At 37.9% G+C, this 12,548-nt stretch overlaps 1 protein-coding gene across 8 annotated transcripts; it reads right to left on the reverse strand.

Annotated features, from left to right (window-relative positions):
• Window positions 1-809: 809 nt before the first annotated feature.
• On the reverse strand, window positions 810-12,320 carry LOC107765021 (uncharacterized). 8 transcript variants are annotated; one of them, XR_012695020.1, is made up of 13 exons: window positions 12,126-12,320; window positions 10,714-11,236; window positions 9,425-9,603; window positions 8,221-8,325; window positions 5,563-6,927; window positions 4,543-5,214; window positions 4,226-4,451; window positions 3,220-4,064; window positions 3,003-3,104; window positions 1,591-1,683; window positions 1,407-1,475; window positions 1,279-1,335; window positions 810-1,199 (listed from the first exon to the last, which is right to left on the reverse strand). XR_012695020.1 is itself a non-coding variant. In XM_016583592.2 (13 exons), exons 3-13 carry the CDS (start codon window positions 11,228-11,230, stop codon window positions 1,080-1,082), a joined length of 4,251 nt encoding a protein of 1,416 aa, XP_016439078.1. In that variant the 5' UTR covers window positions 11,231-11,236; window positions 11,510-11,732; window positions 12,126-12,286; the 3' UTR covers window positions 810-1,079. The 8 variants fall into 8 exon arrangements, 6 of the variants coding, with proteins under 6 accessions (XP_016439078.1, XP_075078140.1, XP_016439079.1 ...); XM_016583592.2 differs by lacking the exon at window positions 3,003-3,104 and adding an exon at window positions 11,510-11,732 and having other exon boundaries at window positions 1,591-1,686; window positions 12,126-12,286; XM_075222039.1 differs by lacking the exon at window positions 3,003-3,104 and having other exon boundaries at window positions 810-1,194.
• Between the last annotated feature and the right edge of the window lie 228 nt (window positions 12,321-12,548).

A 12,548-nucleotide genomic window follows, 5' to 3' on the forward strand; every position in this document is an offset into this window, starting at 1 on the left:
ATAAATAAAGAACATACCTAGAGCTAACTAAAAGTCATGCGTCAAAATTCAATATGGTGTCATATTCCAAGCATTAACAGTTTTGTCTAATTAAAACTCTATATTTAATTGGGGGCAAATTCTACTTTGGATTCTTTAACGGTATCTTGAAATCTATGTTTTCATACGTAGATAATTTTGGTCAAATCGTGGATAAAAACACTTTACATACTAAATTCTGACATTTTGGAATGTAATATACAAAGTATAAATTCAAAACATTCCGCTTCAAGCAGTTGACCTTATTTATATTCTAAATTCCCTAGTGGGTAGAGGTGGGGTGTATATGAGATTTACTGTTTGATAATTACATAGAAAATAACAAGATACATAGATATGTTTAGAATAAACAGTGTTTGGCACGAAGGAACTCATTTTATATGAAAATTTTCAATAAAAATATATTATAATGCTTGATTTGTGAATGGAAAATAATTTCTCAATAATAGTAACAAATCGAACGAGTATTTTGATGAAATTTTGTATGTTAACAATTGAAAGGGGCCTTAGTATAACTGGTAAAGTTAATGTCATGTGACCAGAAGATCACAGGTTCGAACCGTGAAAACAATCTCTTGCAAAAATACTTGATAAGTCAACGTACAATACTCTTGTGGTCCGGCCCTTACCCCGACCCCACGCATGAGCTTAGTGCACAAGCCTGCCTTCTTTTTGTATATTAACAATTGATAATATGTCAAGATGAATGCAAGGAAAACAACTTCCATCCATAAGTGAGGGAAGCCATTTTCCCCTTTTGATGAAAAACATTTCCTCATAATCAAACCATAAAATAACTTTTTCATGAAAACATACTCCAAAACAATGACTGTCATCGCGAAAGTTGACCTCTAAAGTTAGTAGAATTTGAGGAAAGAATATCACAAGGCAGCATCGTGATATCATTTCCTCAAGTATTTCGAGAGAGGAAAAAACAAAAAGAATCAGTTATTTCCTGTATTGAAACTAAGATGATTAGTTGATTACTTCATTAACAAAACTATAAACATCCATTCTCACTTCTTACTGTATAACATCATTCATGACTGCATGTTTTCGCTGAAGACGTCTTCGTCTGTTAGTTTCTGCATAAGTGACACTGGAAGTGGAACCACGCAAATACCTTTGCTTTGTAGATCAATTTGTTCCCCCCTGCTATTCTGTTTACTTCATTCATAAATAACTCAAGGAGATAACAATAATTTATGCATTAGATTGAATGATTAAGCATATTTTTACCTGCGCGTGAAAAAGGGAATCACTATTGTGAGAAGTGCTTTCCATATTACACAAGTTCTGCAGACAAATGAGTAAATAAGAAAAACGCTCTTCTTCGTTTACTTCAATGCACTGAGACTGGTTAGAACCTGAATCTGATCTTGAAGAGCCTTGATAGAGTTGTAAGCCTCATGGAGGACTGAAGCTGCTGCATCAGCCTGCAATATGAGTCATGTCTTTTTGAGTATTGGCTATGTAATTAGAGAAAAAGAGTGAAGCTGGTTAGTCACCAAAAAAGGATAAATATTGAATGTTTTTCTGGTAATTAATTACCTTGGCACGGGGAGAAACTAGCTTTTGCAGCACTGCAATCTTGTCCGTTATCTTCCGGCTTCTCCAGAGCTTCTGGCTTTTCCTCACTGGCACCTGCTACACAAGACAGAACAACACCTTTTAGAAAGCTAGTCAATTAATTTGAGCTGCTGATAGAGCTACCTTTCACTAGAATGCCTCGTATCATCACGAATAATATAGGGAAAAAAGAAGAAAAAGACTAAAAGGAAAAGGGGGAGGGGGATAAAGAGTATGGTTACAGACCCTTTTTCGTCTTTTAGTGAACTGAAGATCAAAAAGTGTGCATTTTCTTTTGATAGATGAGATCAAAGAGTGTACATGACAAATGATTTACATCAGACCACCAAATACTTTCCCTCCATGTGATTGCCCAACTGTGATAGCTGAAAAGATTTCTTAGTTTGTCCTCATTTCCTCTTACCAGTGAGATTTTCTTTCTCCTCAGGTAAACATAAATCTCTGATTCACAAACAATGGATAAAAGAGTCTGAAAATGTGAGCAAAAGGGTGTCTGCATTATGCAATCATGGATCCGGAAGAGAAGTATCTAAATGTAGGTTCTGCAACCAATAATTTAGCGGCACATTGTTTTCAATATACTTCATCTTTTTTCGTCTCTTTCTATTTTTAGCCAACTAGATTTCTATTTTGGGTCTTAGGCCTATTTTCACAAGACCATATAAATACTAATTGTCATGTACTTTTCTAAGTTTATAAGATTGAAGATTGAAACCCTTGAGAGGTGTAGGGTATCTAGTTCTACTAGTAAACTCTTACTTCCTCTAATTAAGGTATGTTTAATGGTAATTTCCTTCTTTTCAGCCTAATGATTTAGGTTGTTCGTTGGAGTTCTAGCAAGGATTTGAATCTTTACTCAAGTTTGTGGTTTGATCTCATTGAAGGCCCAACTCCTTTGTTAATTTAACTTGGTTGCAAAATTAGTATTAGTTGCTTGTTTCCAATCTATCTTTATCCTTTGAATCTACATATACTAGATTTCTCAAAGGAAAAAATTGAAGCTCAAGCTAATGCTACTAATTCACAGGATGAAAAGCCAAATTCCCTAAAGTGAAAAATCAGCCCCAGAAATGTTCAGATCGCGACTCATTAAACTTGAGCAGTCCAATACTCACTTCTCCAGGATTATAAAGTAGATGAAATCATGCTTTGGTAGTGTCAGCGTACAATCAATTAAGCATGCCTCGCTACTACAATCATAGCTTCAGAAACATGGTATTATGAGAAACAAACATTCATGAGAAACCTAAACCAAGGAACAGATATATTGCAATAACAAATACAGACAGAAAATTGGAGCATATACAGCTGCGTTACTCATGGAACCCTAAAAACAAAGTTGAGGGGGCAGGGTGAAGAAGGAAGGTGCGTACCCATATATTTCCCCAAAGCTTCCACTCCCAAGGTTAAATTTGCTTAGACCTCTGTCAGTGCCCTCTGACAGCATTCTTTTCCATTCTGCCTTTTTCAATTTTCTAAAAGAAAGTATTTACACATACAGATAGAAGAGCTGACCCACAAACAGACAAGCAAATCCTCTTTATTATCAATAGTTCAGTCATCATCGGACAGACAAACAGCAGAACTTACATTAGTAGCTTTCCCAGCAGAGGAAGAACCTCCCTGTACACTGCCCAGTGAATGAAAGTCAGATAGGTCTACTGAATCAATGTTACAGCCAATATCTGATAAAGGTAGCATAAAATTAGGCCTGTTTGCACGAGATTGATTCTCCATGTCTAGAAGCAATTCCCGTGCAGAGAGATATGCATTCTGTATAGCAGGCATTCCTCCAAGTCCATGGTCCAATGATGTACTCCCAGAATTCGAAAGATTTACAGCTAATTGTGGCACTATGGGTGGCTGTATTTCATGATGCAAAACTTGCAATGGGACTGATGTTGATCGTAGAGATGAAAGTTGCGGATGTGAACATGATGATGCAGCCACCTTAACAGGTCGTGGATGACCTTGCACACCGTTTGGAAGGGTCGATGAGCTGCTAACAAGGGTTGATGTAGGTACCCTGAAAGGCTGAAGATGAGGGGCTGGAGCACGAATATCGCCACCTAATCGAGGATTACCCCTGGAAGGGCTGATTATGCTAATGAGAGGCGGCCGGGTTACAATTCCTGTAGGAAATGCTGTTGAATGACTAAAAGCAGCAGTCTGCTGATCAGCTGCAGGTGGAGATCTTAATGTAGGCCGAGAGGTTCCCCCAGAATGTATTGAATAATCAGCAACTGGTAAATATGGGACAGGAGTCGGCTGGCCCCCCACAGGTAGGCGAGCTGAAGACAAACCACTGATTGGGGAAGATCTTAAACAAGCTAGGGCTGAAGCTTGCTCGCTGGCAGAAGATGAACCAGTCATAGGAGAAGACCTCAAACTATGCTGCCACCATACCTGATGCTGCATATAAGCAGGAGGCACAACTGGAACAAAACAAATTATGGTTACGTTTAGGGGTCACGAGAAACATTGAATTCAAATCCCCCGTGTCATATTTAATGCAGATACCAATATAAGTTCAAATTTTCTGACAGGAAATATCAACTAATGGTTAGGAACGCATAAACAAAAAATATATAAATACCTTCCTGCATAACTGGACGCCCAGTAACTTCAAGATCTATGCATTTAAATCTGAAAGCATTAGCCAGAGCCTTATTCATGAGAACTATTTTCTGATTCATATCAAGCTCATTCTTCTTCAAAAGATATGCTGCCTCAGCCTCCTGAAGCTTTAAATCATATTTCTTACGAATTGATGCAGCAACAACCTCTATTTCCTTCTCGCACTCAGCTCTCAGATGCAATTTCTGTTCAAAGAGAGGAAAACAGCTTAACAAAATGAAATAAATGATGCATGGAGTCCCCGAGTGTATAATCACGGAGTTATTGGACACAAACCATATCCTCGTGGCCTTTTGTCACTTGTTCTCTTTCTTTATGTGCCCTTTCCCATATGATATGAAGGGGATCAGAATGGAAAGGAAGAGCTGAATTCCAAGTGGCCATCTGATGGGCAGGATGCACTGGCATATTGTTAGATCCTTGAAAAAAGGCAACATTAACGTTATGTTGAGAGACTGCTTGACTAGAAAGCTCAGCGGAACTATGAACCAATTGAAACGCAGTTTCAGTATTCTGAGAAGATGCACGAAGATCAGTAATGGATTGAGGATGCACTCTGCTGACTGCTGGTAAGATTGATTGATTGCAAGTAACACTTATGTTTGAGACAACAGATGCACGAGGCACCAGATTTTCCCCAGCTGGAGAAACAGCTTGATGTAAAGGTTCTGCTGCATGGGGGGAGGATCCAGGGATTGGAATAAAGTTTCTTTCAACATGGGTTTGAGATGCACTCTCTCTGTGAGTATGGTGAGTGGCAATGGGAACATCAGCACCTACTGTACGATGTTGCCCACAACTGTCAGCTAACATTGCTTCAGAAGTGTTGTTTATAGTCCGTCCAGAAATAAGTTCAGTTTGTATTCCAATCTGGTTTCCACTAAGTAGCACATTATTATCATGTGATCCATTATCTCCTGAAGACCGGGAACATTCATCCAAATGTACCTGATCCAGTAGAAGTGTCACAAATCAATCTGACTATATCCATAACTTACAAACGAAATGCATATGCTGGCACAACATGTAAATTTTTGAGACAGAATTGCACGGCACGTCTGCACCTGATAACACTAATTTACTTCACTGTTTTATGGATTAAAATCAAACTCTAAGGTCGCATGAAAATTGATCTGTCAAAGATGATCTAAATGGAACACATATTCACTATTTGAGACATTTTAACTTGCCCCCTGAAAGCCTTATACTACTTGCATCCAGATTTAGAACCTAAACAGACAACAGAATGATCCAACACATGCATCATATAAACATCCAACACAAAAGCAAACATACAGAATTTTGCCGCAAAGAACAAGCATTATCGGAAGAAGGAACTGCTTCTAAACAAGGCAAGTCTGCTGGCGATTCCTCTGGAGTTAATTGGTTTCCATCAACGAAGCTAATTTCGTCTCTCTGGTTTCCATCAACAGTTAGTGAATCAGAATTATTTTCCGGAATATTATTTTCTGTACCCAGTTCTTGATTAATGTTATTTATTTCAGAAATTTGATCATGTTCCACAACTTTGTTAAGAGGAGCTTCAGATATTTCCAGTGAACAGTCTTGACTTCGCTCGTCTGATGCGACTTCACCAGTATGTTCTTTGGAAAGTAGAGGAACCTTACAAGCAATTTCCTCTCCACTGCCACCTGAATTACCTGCTTCATTGGACTGCTCAATTGCAGCAACCAATGCTCTCCCCGTGGTGGTGATCTCAGCTTGCTCTTCTGAAACTGAAGCTTCGAAGACATTAGTAGATAGAACAGGAAGAACATGCCACTCGTCTTGAGAAGATGCAGGTGCATCAGATGCTGTCACGTCACCATGCATGCCAGAGACAACATTGTCCGGACACTGTAACTCAACATGCTGTCCACATACAGGGGTAACAGTCTTGGGATTACTGTCAGAGACATTTAAACTTTCCTCGGAGCACCTCATGCCGTCCCCAGAATCAGATCCAAGCAAATGGAGCTCATCAACCGCATAATGGGAATTATGCATCTCCTCATTCCTCATAGCAGAGAAATTAGCCTCAAGCTCTTTGAGTTGCTTGTCCTTAAGGCATTTGTGCTCTTCCATTTTCCTTGCAAACTCAGTTTCTAATGCTTTTTGTCTATCCTTAGTTGCTGCAGTCTGACCATGTATAGAGCGAAGAACAGCTATCTCCATTCTGTACTCCTTCTCTAGCTCTTCCTTTTTCTTCTCCCAGATTCTATGGAACTCCTCAATTTTTTCTTGTTGCTTTTGTCCCAGCATGGATATTTGCCTGTCAAGTCTGCACTGAACCTTCTTAAAGACCTTTTCCCTTTGACTATCCATAAGTTTTTCCTTAGGAATTACACTGCCTTCACCACTGAATCCTTTATCTAGTAACCTGTCTTTGATATCGGTTTTCACATTCAGTAGGGTAGATACTACTGTTTGCGACATGCTTCCCTTGTATGGCTCTTCTTTAACAGATTTCACTGATGATATAGGATATCTTGGAGCATTCTGATCCAATCTCTGCAAAAATATCTTCTTTAAGGAACGCAGCTTCAGATAGACATTGTTTGCCTCTTCTTTAGTGCATCTAAACTGTAACTGTTGTTTTACGAGCAAGAATATATCGTCTTTGTCAATCTTTTGCTTCGCGATTGAAGCTGCAATCCAAGACTGACAAATTACAGTAGACATCAATGAGAACACAAGTACAGTAAAATTCACTAAAATGAACATGTAAATTTAAGGCAACAATAAAGATATCTCAGGATGCAAAGAGAGTTACGAAATGAGACGGCACCTTTTCCACAAAGCTTTTTTATACACTAACGGATACTTTACCATTAGCAAAAATTGAGCATGTTAAACTTGTAACCTCCACAAGTGAACGGTAACTCGTTTTCTCTCTTTTCTTTTTTCATGAGAAAAGTGATTCCAGTATAAAATCCCATTCGTGCAAAATAATATTGGAAATAATCAATAGCTAGATTTACTTGCACATAGAGAAGAAAAAATAAAGAGGAGAGTTTAGAGCAGGGCCTTGAAATCAAAAGAGTTATAAGCATGATACTTAAAAGGAGAAGCACGTAAGATGATGGATAAAGAGGCAAGGAGCAAACAAATTTTCTTGCCCTCCCCTTCTCTTTTTTTTTTTTTTTTTTGATAAGGTCCCTCCCCTTCTCAGGTTCCACAAAGCACCAAAAACTAAATAAAAATATAAATCAGAAGAAACAACACAGAGAAATTCGCAAAGATCTTCAGTTAGAAGTTGCCTTAGTTCTGCCAAAACTTCAAAGAACCTAGCATTGGGTTAGACATGATTTGCATTGAAACTTGAAGTTTTTGTTGGATATGAAAGACTTTTGTTGCACTTATGAAGCTGAGAGGTGTTTGAACTGATGCCATCCAATCTATGCATTCCAAAAGTCCCATGCCCCAAAAGAGATGTGTTTGAACTTGAAGTATGAAAAATGTCAGAAGTGCTTTATTACTATATACTATGTGCATATGTGTGTGTGTCAAAAATAGGTGAAATTCATATTTTATCAGTCCACAAGAAAGACCATTCAAATCGCTGGCAAGTTTCCTAATAAGATTATCAACAACAACAAGAACAACAACAACAACATACCCAGTGTAATCCCACAAAGTAGGGTCTTTGTGAAGGTGGAGAGGCTATTTCCAATAGACCCCCGGCTCAAAGAAAATTTAAAAGAGGCAGACACATCAAGTAGTAATAACAGCCAGATAAAGAAAAGTTCCTAATACAATTATATCTACAAATATTTGTCACCACAATCCTGATACAATTATATCTACAAGTATTTGTCACCACATATATAAAATTATGTATAAATGATATTCAACACAGAAAGGGTGAAATTATGATTTACATAACTAGTATAATCTAAGAATAAAAAACACAAGCAAAGAGACATTGAAAGCGGATGAAAAAAAGATACTAACCAGAGATATCTGGAAAGCCTGCAAAATTGTTTCAGGTTCCTTACTAACACGATGATTCTCCATAATATATTCCAGAAATTTTTCTGCAGTATGCTTGATGACTTCCTGCATTTAGATTTTAGAGCCATATCAACACAGTGAAGGACCGGGATCGTGACTTTAAAATCAGTACTTATAAGTTGGAAGTTGAGTATGGTAGTCTTGCCAGAATACCTTTTTTTATTTTCCTTTACACACAGCACCAACGTAACTTAAGTTTTTCTCCTAATATATCATACCAGCCCCCCCAACAACCCAACCCTTTAAAAATCAAAGGAAGGGAAAGGGAAATAGAACAAACTATACAAGATAAGAGGTTCGTCATGGCAGATTAGGAAGGGCAAGATAAATTTCTTAAGACTGAGTCATAAGCCAACGCAAAATGCTTTTCAAAAGCATCATCGAAGAACCTAAAGCTCTCAGGAGGGGTGAGGGGCAGAAATACAACAGAAAGGATGAACAAATTATCGTAGTAAGATTCACTGTCAGGTTAAGGAAACGGCGCCGGCACATTTTTATGAAAATTTGGATAACCAAACATGTGCTAAGTAGGAAGAGAGGACAGCCAAATGGAAATAGCTTTCATACAAAAAATGAGGAATATTTGAGCCAATGGCGAACAAAGCGATTATAGGAGAATAATAAAATTTAAGATTACTTAACTGAACACCTTCACTCTTGAAAAATAAGTACTGGATTTAGGTAAGATCTAAAATTTGTAGAACGTAAGACAACCTCATTGACAGTTATTGAAGAAAGTTCTCAAATTGCAGCACCTTTATGTTTTTGGTCAACGTGCTTCTAACCACTTAACCAAGAGCTGAACTACCATAGTCTGTTTTGTGCGAACAATTTCAAGAAGTGGATGCTACAGGGCTTTAAAGAAAGAGTTACAACAGCAAACACAAGGCATCCTGTAAGTGCTCGTAAATGTTTTATTACTCAAACAATATGGTTAAAGCCACTAACAAAACTCTAAACAAAGGAGTAAATATCCGAGGTAAGTTAACTGCGTACAGCTTTCACCTGAACAGAAAACTGACCCTTTTGCAACATTTCACAGAGTACACGCATTTTACACCATTTGTAGATACGAGATTAGCATTTCCTTCTGTGGAAAACAGATTTAAAAAATCTATATGACATGTAATATAGAAGTCAATACCGAAACTTTTATCACTCCAAAAAGTTTTGCAATCTCAGCTTTTAGATGGATATGGAGGCTCTTCTGCTCATTGAACAGGATTCCTCTTTCTTCAGGCGCAACCAGGTCTTCCTCACGCAACAAACTAGATGGAGATTTAGAACCATGCTCCCCATCAATACCATCATCTTCACAATGATCTAACCCAAGAAAGACATATTAGCAGCTGTTACTAAAGAGGCGCCACATGTAATTTATCAGCAAATGTTCTTCTAGAAACAGTTAAATATATGGTGCAACAAACATATACTAACATGAGGATAATCTATTCAAAATTGTTGACTGAAGAGATACCTCTTTTCGAGCAGCTTTTAAAAACGAAAAGTGCAGTAAAGCAACAAGGTCTATGCAGTGTTGTGAAAAGCGCTCGCTTCAGCGCTTTAAGCGCGAAGCAAATCGAGGCGTCGAGTGTAGCGCATCTGTTGGGTGAAGCGTAGCAGGCATTTGGATGCTAGCGCTTCTGCCAAAAAAGCGAGGGGGGCTACATGAATCACTGTCTATTTACGTTACAATGATGACAACAACAATTACACCTCAATCCCAAGCAACTTGGTGTAGGCTATATGAATCACCGTCTATTTCGCTATATTTGGACTCATTGAATTCCAATATTCCATAACATGGGGTTTTCAAACACTTTGAGGTTATCTACGATTTCTATTGACATACTCATCTCTGTACATGCAACACCTTATATAGGCGTACCGTCATGAGTGATGACTAAACCTTATCCAAAGTAGTGGTGTCGCCTATATTGACCTTTTTCTTTAATTGTGTTAAAATTTTGCTATATCTGCATGGATTCAGATATATTATAGTCCCTACATCATCCCATTTAGCACCTTCAATTATCCTTTATTTTTCTTTTTTTGATAAGCTAACACCTTCGAATATCATAGTTTAAACATATGGACCAGTGCATTCAGAGGTCTGCTTAGGAAATACCATATCATCTCACGCAGTCACGCGATCTTCACACCTTTTATCATCTATATGTGTTACTTGCACTTTTTGTTGAATGTGATCATATCTGATTTTATCAAACCTTATATGATCACACACCAATCTTAACAGTTGCATTTCAACAACACTCATATTGAAAATTATAGGCAATGCATGAAGCTTCTTTTACTCTTCCTAGCATCCTAAGAGAGAGGTGATCTTGTGCTACTTCTCTTTGTTATTACAATAAAAAGGCCAAGGACAACAGGAACAAGAAAATGAGAACTTCAAGAAAAAAATTGGCTTACCCGATGCAGTACCTCCTTTATATTGCTTTTTGAATAATAATTTGTAAGTTCTGCCATCCAGTCTCTTCCTTTTTAAGCCAACAGATGCTGCAGCATTTTTCTTGCTAGTGCTAACATTTTCAAATTCTGTTGTCAGCTTCTTCGCAGTCTTCTCTCGGTTCTCCTCCTTCTTTGTAATAGACGAATTGGATTCTCTCCCTAAGTACCTTGATCTTGATGTAGAAGAGCACCTCTCAGACCTTTTTAAGGGTGTCGGATTATTCTGTTGTTCAAGTCTCACAGATTTCCTCTTAGCAGGAGGAGTAGATGGTGTTCGCATCTCTAGGCGCTCAGACTTCCTTGTACTTGCAGGGCTTAAAGCCTTTTGTTTCGATGAGGTTTCCAGAACTGAGCTTCTTGTGGATCCATCTGTATTTCCAGAACCACGACTTGATGATCCTTTACCAACCAGTTTGTTCTCTGAGTTATTACTCGCATTGTCCTTATTTTTTCTCCCAGATGTAGCATCATTAGCCATCTTCAGCTGTGATAAATAAACCTCAAATTACGTCGGATGATTCTTACTATACCAAGTACTCACAGTGCAAATAATCCAAATGCAAAAAAAAAAAAAAAAAAAAAATTTTCCCTGACTAACAGTTGAAGCTTAAAGATAGAAAGGTGCGAGACTAAAAGCCATCCTGCAACAAGGCTCTATGCAAATTAGCATAAGCCCACTGAAAGTTGCCTGTTTTAATAGAATCCAATAAATGGCAATTATACATGAAACCATTTCATTGTCTTGGAAACAGTTTACCAGCTTTCCCCCTCCCACCAACCGGGCAGCTCAGTACACGAAGCATCCCATGTTCACCCAGGGTCCGGGAAGGGCCGCACCCGGAGGGGGTGGAATGTAGGCTGCGTTCTCTAATGCAAGCAATCAATAGCTAATTACACGGCTCGAACACGCTCCCACCAACCCTGACCCAAAAATTCAGCTGCATGCCCAATCGGTCAGAAGAATTACAAAAGGCGATTTCCTAAATATAATAAGGAAATGGTTCAATATAACACATTTACGATTTGAATAGAAGAAAATAACAATATCTTGTGTTTTATTTTCAGATCTCTTAAAACATAAAACTAAAAAAATAAAATAAATGGAACACACCCAGTTGACCCCAAATTTCAAAAGAATCTGATTTTAGTCACTCATAACAAAGCAATTTCCTGTGTAGTATCATTATTCAAAATCAAGATTTGCTTATTCCGTAAAGTCTAATTGCCTGTATGTAAGCTCTTAAAGGATTTGACCAAAAAAATAAACAACACATACATAATAAGTTAAGCTCCACTGTTGAAAATGCTTAAGAAACTACTATAAACTTTTGAACTATATTCAGTTACTAGCAAAAATAAAAAAAAAGACTTACTTTAAAACCCTAAATCAGTGTAGTGTATGTACTATTAGCACACTCGTTCTATGGCGTGGAAGAGCTGAAGTTTCAGTCAAATCGTTCCAACTTTTGCAACTCATAAATCGAAATCCGGATAATCCGCCCGGCGTTCCACTTTTTCCCGCTGTCCCTTTGCTAATATCACCAAACTCATTATATTTTGCTTAAAATGGTCAAAACTGCCCTTGAACTATCTGAAATAACTCAAAAATGTCCTTCCTTCGTTTTTGGTACCAAAAATATCCTTGCCATCTATTTTTTTGACCATAAATGCCCTTAAACTGTTAGTCTTTGTCATTGAAGGTGACATGGCAGTCCAACTAGGTTAAATTTGCCTACATGGCCATCCACCTAAGCAATCCAATATGGGCAAAATTATTTTTTGGAAAAACATTTATT

The sequence above is a fragment of the Nicotiana tabacum genome, chromosome 9, assembly GCF_000715075.1.
Source record: "Nicotiana tabacum cultivar K326 chromosome 9, ASM71507v2, whole genome shotgun sequence".
NCBI lineage: Eukaryota > Viridiplantae > Streptophyta > Magnoliopsida > Solanales > Solanaceae > Nicotiana > Nicotiana tabacum.